Source organism: Copadichromis virginalis, linkage group LG3 (genome assembly GCF_057382275.1).
Source record: "Copadichromis virginalis isolate Kocher_CV1m ecotype Utaka linkage group LG3, C_Virginalis_male_GT1.1, whole genome shotgun sequence".
NCBI classification, from domain to species: Eukaryota; Metazoa; Chordata; class Actinopteri; order Cichliformes; family Cichlidae; genus Copadichromis; species Copadichromis virginalis.
Genome location: NC_140620.1, coordinates 31,333,990 through 31,348,126, shown reverse-complemented (window position 1 = coordinate 31,348,126; position 14,137 = coordinate 31,333,990). Strand labels below are relative to the sequence as shown.

Here is a 14,137-nt window from a genome sequence, read left to right as displayed (position 1 = left end):
GTACTGTCCTTTTCAATCCACACAGTGATGTTCTCTCAAACCTTGGGCTTACTCCACTGCTTCCACACTCTGACCACTCATTTCACATCTTTGCTTCTGCCCTGCAACAGACAGCAGAACTGGTTAGTTTTGCTTCTGTCACAAAGACACCGCTGTTACCACCCTTGTTATGACTTCGCCTGTCTCTTGGCGTCTCCTTTCCCACCGCCTTCCATCTCCATTGGTATTGGGTGCATTTCCAAACTTGTCTTGCTCTGTTGAGAACAAGCCAGCTATTTCTTAGTCAGAACCAATGGCTTTTTTGAGTCTCTGCTTCATGGTAGATGTCAGTACAAGTTCAAAGTGTTATTTTGAGCTTTTTTAAAAGAAAGAAAAATAAAATGCAAACTGTTAACTGGTGAATTTGAGAAGGTGACCTTTAACGTTTTGATCGAGAAAGGTTTGCTATTTTCTGTCTTTTTTTTCATGTAAGGTTAATTTAGCTAAACTTTATATCAAAAACGTAATTTCTAAGTACATTTTCTATAAGTGATATGATTTAATCATATCGTGGTTTAATCAGCAAGGTATCTGTTTAGTACCTGTGTGTATCCTATACATTATTAACTGTATATGCTTTGCCAGAGCCTTTTTCTCCATGCTCTGCCTTGCCCTTTTGGGTTTGGTGTTGAAGTACTGAAATGAATCGCTGTTTCCAGACCTTTCATTCATTTACATCACCCCCGTCGTCGGTATGTTTCCACAGTTCCTGCCCCCATTCCTGCTTTTCCAACTCTTTCACCTCTCTCCTTTCACAGCATTAACCGTACACCCTTCATTTCATCCAACACAACCCCCTTGTTTCTCCTCATTTCCGAACAATCCTCTTTCCTCCCCTTCCCAGTTTAATAACAAAGTAAATGGAAAGCATCTCATTGCTTTCACAACCTTTCTCCTCCCTCTTTCAATTCATTTTGAAAAAGTGCTTGCAAGACCACTGTCTTAGTTTCTGCATAACTTGAAAAAAACATTTGAAGAAAGAAACAACAGCCTTTTGTTTAACAACAATCTTCCAATAATGAGATTTGGGAGTGCACATGTTCCCCCAGCAACAGGTTGTTATCACAGGGTCACTGGCTGGTTTGTTGGACTGCGTAAGTGGAGACTTTAGCAAGCATTTCACCAGCAAATCCCATTAACATCCAACAGCCACTCGCAACTGGTTGGGGAATATGTGTTTTTCCCTCACAGATGGTTGCCAGATGGTCACAGATCAGTCTCTGTGCCTGTGTGACTGGAGCTCATTTCAGTCTATCCTACTTTTTCATCATAATTGTTACAGATGCGAAATTTCAAACACAAAAGTGACTGGTGTCACAACCTGTAGCTGGTGACAAATATGAGATTTCAGTTGGCTGCCTCTTTCACATACTAGATTGTGACTTTCCAGAACTTGATAAGCTGAAGAAAGTCAATGAATTTGACTGAGTTAGTGAAGTAGAAAATCATCACTAATGAAAACAAATTAATCTAGTCATGCTTTGGACCCATTGAATTCTCACACATGTGTATCTAATTTGAAAAAAAACTTGATAAACTTGATAATGTCTTAAAAACTGAACATGAATTAGATGTAAACACCACTGTTATTCTTATATATTGATGAGCTCTTTAGCTTTGCATGATTCACAGCTTAAAATAAGCCTTGTGTATCTTTTACTGGACCTCAATTCATCCATGTTTGGCTTTCCCTATTTTGACCAACTTTATTGTGATTGGCTGTCCCTCATAAAAGGCTTGAACATCAGGTGGTCTCCTCTGTGGACACTTTGCGTTGCATGCATCTGCATGCATCCGAGGCAGTGGACTTCAGTGAAGTATAACAGGAATGATTACTCAGCCGTGGTGCCTCCAGCTGCCTGTGTCCTTGTCTGCAACAGAGTATAATTGAGGCCTTGGGGATATCCCCTCTCTATGACATCATGCAGATCCAAGACTTGGAAAACCTCAGTCTGAAGGCTGAGCTTTTGGCTCACAGGGATTACTTTTACATACTCTGAATTCATTATTTGAAATTTTAAACATGTTGATTGCGACAGATCCAAAAAGCATTTTCTTTCTCATTCTCTGCGTTTACATTCACAGCCCCTCTTCTTCTTTCTCTTTGTCTGCTCACCAATTTTCATTGGCTCTGATGTTTTCATGTTCACTACTCTAAATAGTAAGCATATGATGTGTCCTCCTTCCATACCCCAAGCGTCTCTTCCTTTTATTCCTTTCTGAGTCTTCTGTAATTTAAAATATCAGAATCAGAATGGGTTTATTGCCAGATGTTGAGGTTTACAACATTAGGAATTTGCTGCGGTGCTTCAGTGCAAACAATAAGAATTAAAGTGCTATGTAGAAAGAAAGATATGTGCATGAGATATACATGAGATATATACATGAGAATAAGAATTATGAGTGCTACGTAGAAAGATATATACATGAGTGCAGGTGGTGATCAGTGCCAGACATGAAATGATGCAGTGACACAGCGTAGGGTCATGTGTTAGTGGCGGGGACAGTCATGTGGTTATTGTTCATGTGTCCAACAGCAGAGGGGAAGAAACTGTTCTTGTGGCGAGAGGTTCTGGTGCGAATGGACTTTCATGTCTTTCATTCTGTCATCTCCACATCTTGTTGCGCTGTGGACTTTCATCCATCTCTGCCCCTCTTTTACACTCTCTTAAATGTCTTTTTTTTTCTTTTTTTTCTCCTACCTCCTTATTCTGCTTTTCCTCTTTCTCTCTTTTTTTTTTTTTTTGCCCCAAACGTATCTATTACTTTGTAATGTGTGAGTCAGCTATTAAAATAGACCTGTTTTAGGGCTAAATAAACTCCTATCCCGCTCTGCTCTTCCTCCTCAGGTGTATGACCGGGAGCTGGAGAAGATCGAGGATTTTAAAGGACTTTCTGATTTCTGCCAAACATTCAAACTGTACAGAGGAAAGACTCAAGATGAAGGAGAAGATCCCTCAGTGGTGGGAGAGTTCAAGGTAAATGCAAAGTTTAAAAGTTGTTCGGTCGAGTCTCACTATTTGCCATTTTCTTCTAGTCGCCACATTGCAAGTTGTTGCAGCCTGATGTGAAGTTACGTATCACATATCACATGCTAAATTGTGCCTAGAGCTTATCTCGATTCATTCATCTTTGTCGGTACTTATTAATTTAAAAGCTTCCTTTACACCACTTCACATCTACTTCTTTAATTCACAATCCCTCCACCCCCTCTCCCTTATGAACCAGGGCATGTTTAAGATCTACCCCCTGCCAGATGACCCCGGTGCCCCTGTTCCCCCAAGGCAGTTCAGAAAGCTGCCTCCCAATGGCATCGAGGAGTGCTTGGTCCGAGTCTACATCATCCAGGCTCATGGACTCCAGCCCAAAGACCCCAATGGGAAGGTATAAGGGGAGAAAGGGAGAGAAATGTAGAAGAGGATGGCTAGAAAATGTAACCAGAATTAGGTACTCATGGTTAGGATACTCATTAAGGTCAAGGAAAAGATTTGTACCAAGGAGGGTATAAGTGATACCAAGGAAATAGAAGATGACATGAGTTAACAGAAAGCTTGTTGTTCTCAGTGTGACCCGTATGTGAAGATCACGCTGGGGAAGAAGTCAGTCAACGACCATGAAAACTACATCCCCTGTACACTGGACCCAGTCTTTGGAAAGTACGTACACTAATGCCTCTTTGGTCTGTCCCTCTTTCCCCCCTTTCTGTCTATCTGTGCCTAAAACCAAAAGTCTGGACTTCCCCGATCTTGCTGACTCGGAGGCGATCCACAGACATTCAGAGTCTCTGGTCTAGAGGCAGGCTTCCTTAAACTTCACTCCTCTATCCTCTGTTATTCCATGCAAACCAGCACACCCTGGCACATATTTCATACCACTTGACATTTTCAGTGCCATAAACCGCAATGGTTCACAGGGAACTGAATACCTACCCATGGGTTCCTGTTAATTGATGAATTGTTTTATATTGAATGTCTTAATATCAATAAAATGTTAAAAAACAAAATACAGAACAGGAAAATATACCATGAGAAACTATTTATTACACAATTTACACAGGGGTAGGATGAAGTGTACACATGTTGCACTGTTGTCACGTATCATGTATAAAGGTCCCAATCTGTCCCCAAGTTAAAAGGATGTGGATTCAGTCTGTGTCTAACTGTGCCACAAATCTTTGTGTATGTGTAGAGGGATGAAGGTTGTATGTCCCGGCTGATTCCTAGTTTGGACAAAAATAATAATAATTGAGGTTGCAGTACAAAAACTAACTTTTAAATGTTATTCTTTAACTAAACTGAAGTTTAAATTTTGCATTTGTTTATATTCAGCACTCTGGGACTGATTATGCTCATTTCCACATCCTCATGTTTATTCTTGAGCTCTACTAGAGTCGCTTTGCAAACTTCAAATATTTGTTAATCTTATATTAGGACTTGTTCCTCTGTCTGTTTACCTCTAGCTGTTTTACTGCCCTTCCTTTTAAGGCCACCTCCTTGTTAAGCTAACTTCCCTGTGATTGGATGTCCTTTACAAACAGAAGGTTTGGGTGGGGCTATTGTGCTCACAGACAGAGCAGTTTCCCTCTAATGACTACATCCACTCTGACACCATACAGAGCCTAAGAGCAGACAAAAACTGCCTGAAACCTGAGCATTGTGCTCACAGGGATTACTTATACATATACAGAATGTATTATTTGAACCTTTGCTCATTTGCCATGTTTAATATCAACTTCAACCATCATATACATAAGCATAATTAAAAGTTATTTGAAAAAAAGTAATCAATTGGTGGTCGATAAAGCAAATAGACTTTTTTGGAGACTAATAAAACCAGCTGAGTATGAGACGTCATCAGCAGGTGGCCTCTTTGCTTAGTTGGTAATCCAGCTCTGGTGATTGCTGCATAAATTTAGCATGAAGCAGTGTTATAGAGAACTTTTGTATAATTTTATTAAAGCTTCTCTCTATCTTTTTTAGAGCTAATAAAATATAATGACTTTAAAAGAAGCTGACAAAATGAAACTAAAGAGGGTACAATAATAAAACATGGATTCTTAAAATAATTAAAAGACAATCCATTGTAAAATGTTCATAAAACAAAAAAATCTTGATTAAAAAAACCCAACTAACTATCCTCTAACTATTCTATTCCACTTATCCTTATTCAGCTTCACAGTGGGCAGGAGCCTATCCCACCTACAATAGGGCGAGAGGCGGGGTACACACTGGTCAGGTCGCCAGTCTGACCCAGTTCTAACACAGACCCACAACCATTCAAACCTATGGGAAATGTAGAATAACCATTTAACCTAACCCCACTAAGTGCATGTCTTTGGACTGTGAGAGTACCCAGAGAAACCAGACAGACACAGGGACAGCTCTGCAAACTCATGTCTTACATGATGATGATGAGGATGATGAGGATCCAGTCTAAATACATGACTCAGAATTATTTCCATAAGCACACATACTGAATTCACTCTGTCACTCTTTCGTATGCTTGTTACTCTATTTTGTGTCCTTCGCCCTTATGTGTGTTTTCTTGCCAGTAGGGGTCACTACACACAAACCAATCAGAGCACCAGACCACAGTAGAGCAGAAACTTGGTGCACATCAGAGCTCCGACTGCTGGCTGTAAACTGCTCTCAGTCAGTGTGACAAGTCAGTGCACACCAGCGTTCTGCTAAAATGTCTTTCCATAGACTCATGAAGACGGCAACAGGGGGATAGCCTTGACAAATGTCCTAGCAGACCAGCACACATTACTCATCACAGGAGTGAAACTTAAGAAGTTCCTTCAAGTGGACGTGCAGATTTATGCTCCTTTTCCAGGAGGTTTTATCTGACATTGCATGTTAGGACATAATTTTGGCCTTAAAAACCACAAAAATTGTATCTGCATTTCAATCACTTCTACATGCATTTAAAATGTGATCACAATTCCTGTCATTGATGTGGTCACACAAACGCGTGAGAGGCCACTGGAAAGCTCCTAATGCCTGAACCAAAGCTGAAAATCCTTTTCTGCTTTCCTTTTCTACAGGATGTTTGAGCTCACATGTTCTCTCCCACTGGAAAAGGACCTTCGCGTGATGCTGTACGACCACGACATGCTCACCAAAGACGAGAAGATCGGCGAGACGGTGATTGACCTGGAGAACCGCTTCCTGTCCAAATATGGAGCCATGTGTGGCCTGCCACAGTCATATCATGTGTGAGGAGACATTTTTTTCTGTTTATTAAGCTTAAACTGAATTTCAATTAAACTGATAAAATTAGACCCTGAACTGTTCCAGATGTCACCCAACAGAAATGGATGTGAGAACAAAACCTTTTTTTTCTGACAATGATTATAGACAGACGAGATCGCGGATACAAGCGGCGGAAATGAGCTTCCTCCGAAGGGTGGCTGGCCTTCCTTAGAGATAGGGTGAGAAGTTCGGCCATCCGGGAGGGGCTCAGAGTAGAGCAGCTGCTGCTCCACATCGAAAGGAGCCAGCTGAGGTGGTTCGGGCATCTGACAAGGATGCCCCCCGGGCGCCTCCTGGGTGAGGTGTTCCAGGCATGTCCCACCGGGAGGAGGCCCCGGGGCAGACCCAGGACACGCTGGAGAGATTATATCTCTCGGCTGGCCTGGGAACGCCTTGGTATTCCCCCGGACAAGCTGGAGGAGGTGGCTGGGGAGAGGGAGGTCTGGGCCTCTTTGCTTAGGCTGCTGCCCCCGCGACCCGGCCCCGGACAAAGCGGATGAAGATGGATGGATGGATGGATTATAGACAGATATAACAAAATAAATAAGACTTTATTTATATTATTTTTTTGTCTCTCACCTGTTAGATCTGGAGTAAACCAGTGGCGAGACCAGCTGACACCCACGCAGCTGCTATACAGATTCTGTGAGAGAAGAAATCTGCGGAAGCCAGTCTATGAAGACGAAGCAGTCCGCTTCAAAGGAGAACGATACATCGCTGACGACCTCGGTGAGTGACCATTCCTCACAATTCAACTGAAGTATATAAACACGTGCAATAATAAATCTATACCGTTCATTATATTGATACATTTACTGTATATAGATATGAAATACTTGAGCTGTACATTGATCAGGCATACAGTTTAGAGCACTGTCACTGAATCAGAGCATCTCCAAACCTCCCGCTATTATGGGATGTTGCCGGTCTGCAGTGGTCGGTTTCTATTAGAAGTGGTCCAAGGAAGGAACGGTGGTGGACCAGCAAAAGGGTCATGGTGGCCAAAGCTCACTGATGCACATGGCAGCAAAGACCGGCCCGTGTGGTCTGATCCAACAGACGAGCTGCTGTAGCTCGAACTGCTAAAAATGTCGATGCTTGTTCTGATAGAAAGGTGTCAGAATACAGAGAGAGTCACAGTTTGCTGGGTTTGTGGCTACATAGCTGCAGGCCAGTGAGAGTGCTCATGCTGACTACTGTCCACCACCGAAAGCACCTACAGTGACCACAGAACAATGGAAGATGGTGGCCTAGTCTGATGAATCATGTTTTCCGGGTTTGCGCGTTGCTCACTTGGGGAACACCTGGCACCAGGATGCACACAAGCCCACCGAGATAATGTGATGCTCTGGGGAATGTTCTGCTGGCAAACCCTGGGTCCTACCATCCATGTGGATGGTGCTTTGGCACATAAAACTTACTTAAGCCTTTTTGCAGATCCTATATTCACCTTGCACAGGGACTCTATTACCACCTCCAAACCCCTTTTCGCCATAGTCCATATTGTTGTTTTTGAGATCTTTTAGCTGACTTCACTTTGTCTAATATAAAAATTTGGTTGATGAAGTATTTAAGCTAAGCAATGAGGACTGGGGCAAATACTGCATAACACAAAGAAGAGCAGTAGTTTACAACCTTACAGCAGTGAGTGGGAGCAGAGGCAGAGCAGAAGACGTGAAGGTCTCACTTTCAGTTTCACTGTCAAATGATGGCTAAATGCCTAAATAAATAAACAAATCAGGGATGCCATCATGAAAAACATAAGAAATCTGATTTGAGAACAGTAAAACATTTTTAAATTGAGTAAAAGGACTCCACAGATCAGATATTAAATGGCGTTCTACCAGCTTTGGTGGACATGTCTCGGTCTTAGCAGCTGTTATGCTGTTTGTGTTTTGATTAGAGCGTCGCTCCGCCAAACACAAACACACTTTTCACACAGCTGATTAAGTTGCTTACCAAAAATACAAACCGCAGATTTGTACCGTCCACATATTCACGTATGCTCAGTGCCCCTTAAGTACATTTACAGCAAGTAAATCAGTCTGCACTGTATTCCCACTGCACCCATATCCCCCTCGCTCTCTTCTTTTTCTTCCTTTATTTGTGCTTTTCTTCCTCCTTTCTATTCTCTGCTTTTCTTTCTTCATCTTTTCTGTTCTTCTTTCAGTTTGACCCCATGATTCTGCTCTTCACAGCATCCATCACGCCGTCTACATCACCCTCATTTTCCCTCTTGTTGTTTCTTGTTTTTCTCTTTCCTTTTACCTCCTTGTCACCGTCCTCTCATCATTATCTCGAACTTTCTGGCACCTTAATTTCTTTCTCTGTCTCTGATGTTTTCCTTCTTACGTGTTCTTTTCCACCATCCCCTCTCCATATTTGTTGGGATTTACATTATTCTTGGGTTGATATTGTTCATTTTCGCTTTTGATTTCAAGCTCTATTCTAGTCTAGTTTGAAAGCACATGTTTCCACATGTGCAGAACAGTTTATAAAAATAAAATTAATCATCCATACAAGCTCTTTTTTTCTGCACGTAAGTGCTTTTTATCTGACATTCACACTTCAATGAATACAACCCAGGGTTCAGTATCTTTCCCAAGGCATGCAAACTGGAGCAGCCAAGAATCGAACCACCATCTTTCCAATTAGTAGATAACCTGAGGTACAGTCACCCCCAACAGGCACCAGCAGGTCAGGAGTGAAACCAGGAGCACGTTTGTAAGTAAGTAAAGTAAAATTTTATTTATATAGCACCTTTCTAGATAAAAAGATCACAAAGTGCTTCACACAGGGATGACGAAGTATAAAACAAAAACAGGCAAAAGTTAACAAAATGTAATTCTAAAAAGATGTGTTTTTAGTTGTTTTTTAAAAAAAGAACGACTGAGTCCACAGATCTTAAGCTCAGTGGGAGAGAGTTCCACAGTCTCGGGGCCACAGTGGCAAAAGCTCTGTCTCCCTTAGTTGTTTGTAGCTTTATCAGACATCCACAGGGTCAATCACAGCACGCTGTGATTAAGTCTCCCCTCAGGGCTAACAGGGAAGTGTTCAGTAACATCCTGAGGTGTCTAAGGAAGAACTTGCCTTAACAGTTACCTGAACTAACACTGTGAGTCAATGTGATCTCAACATTTGGTTTCTTGGAAAAAAAAAACTTTCTCAAATGAATCGCACCTTACATTTAATATCATCATCTTTCTTCTCGGTTTTGCCTTTCATCCTCCTCCCCTTCATTTGCTCCCCTTCTATCCTTTCGTACTTTCTCCTTGCTCTTCTACTTCTTTGCTTCCCCCGTTCAATTTTTCCAACATTTCACTCCTTCTACTCACTTTCTTTTGATGCTTTCTCACCCTCATCACCCCCTCCTTCCCTGCCCAATGCCTCAGTTTTACCCTCCTCCTCTGCCACTAAAGAAATGGAGGTGTAGAGAAGAAAAAGGAGGTGGGGGAGTGAAACTGCAGGACCACCTGAAGAGTGGAGTGATGAGATAAATATTCAAGATTCATTATCATCCCTGTGTGCACACAAAGCCGACCCACACATATGTTCCATGCAGGCTGCTACGGTGCGGGGGTCACGCTTGTCGTTTTTTTTTTTTTTCTGGGGGGGGGGGGGTGATTTATGGTACGTGTGTGTGTGTGTGTGCGTTCTTGTGAGCCAACGTCAACATCATGGTCGTCTCTCGGTTGGTGAGGAGCGCTGCCGCAGCGTTTTCTTTCCACAGTTGCCGCGGTTACTGTGCGTCAGCTTGCTGTCCATCAAGCGAGGCTGCTAATTGGCCAAAAGGCCACGATCCTCATCCTCCCCTCATGAGTTTGGCTTTTCTTCGCTCTCTCCACCTCTTTGTCACATTCGTTTGTTTTTTCTTTCTTCACTTTGTTTCTTTTATTCACCTTCTGTCTTGAGTTTCTGCTCTTCTTCCATCCTTTGTGCCTCTCTACTTTTTGCTCTCCATCCTCTTTTTTTCGGTTGTATTTTTCTTCCTTTTAGTTTTAATATGAATTGCTTCTCTTGTTCTCTTTTCTGTGGGTTTGTTGTCTCAGAAGTCAAATTAAATATCTCTTTTGGCTTTCCACTTCGTCTCATCCCTCCTCTGTGCTTTTGCCTAGTCTCGTCCTTCTGCTTTGCTCCTCTTTCATTTTCCTCTCTCATCTTCACATCTCCCCTCCTCTCCTCTGCCTCCTCAGTCTTTCCTTCCTCTCCTCTTACAGCCGAGGTGACTCCAAGTTTACAGTCATAAACTTTTGACGTTAGCTTGATATTTTCATTTTGCTTGGAAGCCGTGAAGATTTTCCTCATTTGGTTGTGATGCAGAGAGAACAACCAATGCTTTAGAGTGTGTTAGTGTCTCACTAAGTGTGTATGTGCGTATGAATAATGAATTATTCCTAAGTGACCTGCTTGCTTCCCAGTTTGCCCAGTATTCTGGATTTCCATTCTCCACTCTTGAGTGGCCCGGCCCTGTACTTAAACCCTAATCTCTGCATGTGTGTGTGTGTGTGTGTGTGTGTCTCTGTGTGTGTGTCATGTTTTCAGAGGACAAAAATGTGTCCAAACGTCATCTTGGCCCGATTAAGGAGCGACTGTCCCTTCACATCTTGAGGAAACTGGGATTGGTACCCGAACATGTGGAAAGCAGACCACTCTACAGCCCGCTCCAACCTGACATAGAGCAGGTAGCACGCACACACACACTGCACTTGTGTGTGTGCTTAAGTTCTTCTCAGTTTCATCCTTTCCCGCTTTTTTTTTCCTGAGCATTTTCTTACCTTTTGTTTGCTTGTCGGTGCTCTCTGTCAGGGGCGTCTGATGATGTGGGTTGACCTCTTCCCCAAGTCTCTGGGACCACCTGGACCGCCGTTCAACATCACGCCACGAAAGGCCAAAAAGTAGGAACACAAACACACAAATATGTCAAGAAAGGCAAATCCATTTCCCGTTCTGATAACCAAAACAAGTCAGTCAGTATCTGAGGTAATTGAATCTTTTTTTTTCAGGTTCTTCCTGCGTTGCATCATCTGGAACACCAGTGATGTCATCCTGGATGATGTCAGCATCAGCGGGGAGAAGATGAGCGACATTTATGTCAAAGGGTAAGAGGAACAAATCATTTAACTTCAAAATAAAGCTAAATAAACTGGGTGAGGGTCACAATAACTGATTCTGTCTTTCAGCTGGCTCGACGGACATGAACACAACAAGCAGAAGACAGACGTCCACTACCGCTCTCTGGGAGGAGAGGGGAACTTCAACTACAGATTCCTGTTTCCCTTCAACTACTTACCAGCAGAGCAACTGTGCGTCGTTGACAAAAAGGTAACAACGAGCCCAAATACAGCGAAGGACCCTGTGTTTGGTTTGAATAAATTAGACCCACTGGGACATAAAATCCACTGTGGTGAGGCTGTGATTTCATGCCATCGTCATGATCTTTAAGACTAAATTTAGCAATCACTTGACAATAATTTATTATGCTGCATATGGGGTTTAGAAACCAACGAAGAGACGAGTGTTGAAAAGTTTGAAAGAAAGGTGTTCTGGGAATACTTATACTGGGCTTTGAAAGTTGTGTTTGGACACTGATACAATTAGGCTACCAATCTACATTTTCCTCTTCAATAAGTGGTGAGTAACTAATGCACTTTCTGTGAACTAACCTTTCAAGTAAATGTGAGGATTCCCATTTGGAAATGCCATCCATCCAGCTTGTTGTAACTTCGCCAGGGTATGATTTTAGCATCTGACCACCAAAGTAGAGGAAATGCAGGGACGAGCTACCCCTCAGTAGTTAAAGCACATGTACGTCATCACCTCTGTCACAGCGCACCACACAAGTAGATTAAAAACCACAGAGAAGTCAGAATACTAGGATACTTTAACTTAAAACCGAGAACGTTCTGAGTGACCTGATGACATTTTTAAGAGTAGTGTTGTTGCTACTATGCTAACTAATCTATGCTTCAATAACATTTGAAATTAATACTATTCCTGAAAATCATCCTGGAGCACAGATATTCCTGACATACTTGACGTTTTGAACATAAAAACACAGGGATAATGAGGTGTTTATAGTTTGTTACAATAATGAAATATTCACAGGCATCAAGGGTTAGGGTTAAGGTGGGATGTACAGAAATGCAGAAATAATATGCAAATTATTATAGAAAATGTATTCTATAGAGCAGCGGTCCTAAACCCCCGGCCACAGAGCGGTACCGGTCAATGAGTCGCTTGGTACCGTGCCGCACGATTTGAGACTTGAAATTTATGGTTTTCAGGGTTTTTATCGTTAACTCGGTTTCCCTGGGTCTTTTCCCGTGTTGTAGTTGTGAGTCTTATTTTGAAAGAACTATTTACATGTTACCATAGTGACCAGAGAGCATTAAGGGGCAGAGGATGTTACTCTCAATGTTGTTGGCACATTTCAGGAGGACGCTGCATTTTTTTGTGTTGGTCATATCATTTTGTTTTGTTGTATTTATCCGCGACACCTTAAAGGCCGGTCGGTGAAAATATTGTCTGACATTAAACAGGTCCGTGGCACAAAAAAGCTTGTGGCTGCTATAGAACAACACATATTTGGAAGGAATGCCTGAGATGTATTGTAATCAGAGATGGGCAGTAATGTGTTACATTAATGCATTACTGTAATCCGATTACTTTTTTCAAGTAACGAGTAAATTAAGGGATTACTATTGCAAAAAAGGTAATTCGATTATTGTTGCTTTCCCGTAAGCACTCTGCGTTACTGCGTTACTAAAACCGTGATTTTTTTTTTTTTTTTTTTTTTTTGCAAGAATGTCTCATGACAATGACGTAAGCGAGTGCGACGTTCGTGACAACAGCATGGAAGTACTGGAAGAAAACTTTACAGCGAAAAAAACCCCTAAACTTCTACGACGTAATGGGAAATTCACAGAGAAACTCGCAGTTTCTTCCACTGACCGCAGCACACCTGCACCAGGGCAAACCTCCGCCTACCTCACTCCTGCTTTACAGGTGAAAATAGAGCAACAGGACCGCTAGTCTTTGACTTTATTTATTTTCTGCTGTGTTTTACTTGCATTTATTTGAAAGAGTGAGTGTAAACACAAAAAACATATTTTATTTTATTTTATGTGCTGGAATGTGCAGAAAATAAATAAATGTTAAACAAATTTCTTCCAGTCAGAGAATGGTGCATATAATTTAATTTTTGCTTGATGTATAAAGTTAAAAGATTAAAACTGATAAAACAAGTTTTAAAAAGAGACTTTTGCATTTAATTACATTTTGTATGGATTATGCAGAAAAAGTAGAATTGGGCTGAAAGATCTATCACTTTTTCACCTATTCAGGTTGTAAATCATGTTTTTAAAAAGTAACTAAGTAACTAAGTAATTAATTACTTTTGAAAATAAGTAATCAGTAAAGTAATGGGATTACTTTTTTGGTGAAGTAATCAGTAATTAGTTACTGATTACTTTTTTGAAGTAACTTGACCAACACTGGTTGTAATATACCTTACTTTGTCATAAAGTGATGCAGAAAATTTACAAAATGATTCATAAAAGTTTGCAAATATGCAGAAAATTTGTCTGACCTGAAAATATCCTGATGAAGAAACCCCCACCTCCTTACCCCCATACTCCAGCCTATGTATTGATAACATTCAGTTCCTGCAAACAGACGCACACTGTAAACTTGTTCAGTTATAATGAAAAAAAACCTCGCTACAAGCCCCTTGCTCAGTCCAAGAAACAGCCTCAAATTTAGTTTAATCTTATCACCAGTTAGTTTCTATGAGCTGGAGACATGTGGCAAAACCATCACACCCAAACATGAGCCAGTGCACAAAG

The 14,137-nt window shown here is 41.5% G+C and overlaps 1 protein-coding gene across 7 annotated transcripts in view; it reads left to right on the top strand.

Annotated features, from left to right (window-relative positions):
• dysf (dysferlin, limb girdle muscular dystrophy 2B (autosomal recessive)) overlaps nucleotides 1-14,137 on the top strand; it is a 107,874-nt gene that overhangs the window by 79,487 nt on the left and 14,250 nt on the right. For all 7 annotated transcript variants that reach the window (XM_085450667.1, XM_085450668.1, XM_085450669.1 and 4 more), the window contains 9 exons: nucleotides 2,889-3,017; nucleotides 3,268-3,423; nucleotides 3,604-3,695; nucleotides 6,086-6,256; nucleotides 6,880-7,022; nucleotides 10,836-10,975; nucleotides 11,100-11,188; nucleotides 11,297-11,392; nucleotides 11,474-11,615. In XM_085450667.1, coding sequence (XP_085306793.1) covers nucleotides 2,889-3,017; nucleotides 3,268-3,423; nucleotides 3,604-3,695; nucleotides 6,086-6,256; nucleotides 6,880-7,022; nucleotides 10,836-10,975; nucleotides 11,100-11,188; nucleotides 11,297-11,392; nucleotides 11,474-11,615 — 1,158 coding nt within the window. The remainder of the gene's footprint in view (nucleotides 1-2,888; nucleotides 3,018-3,267; nucleotides 3,424-3,603; nucleotides 3,696-6,085; nucleotides 6,257-6,879; nucleotides 7,023-10,835; nucleotides 10,976-11,099; nucleotides 11,189-11,296; nucleotides 11,393-11,473; nucleotides 11,616-14,137) is intronic.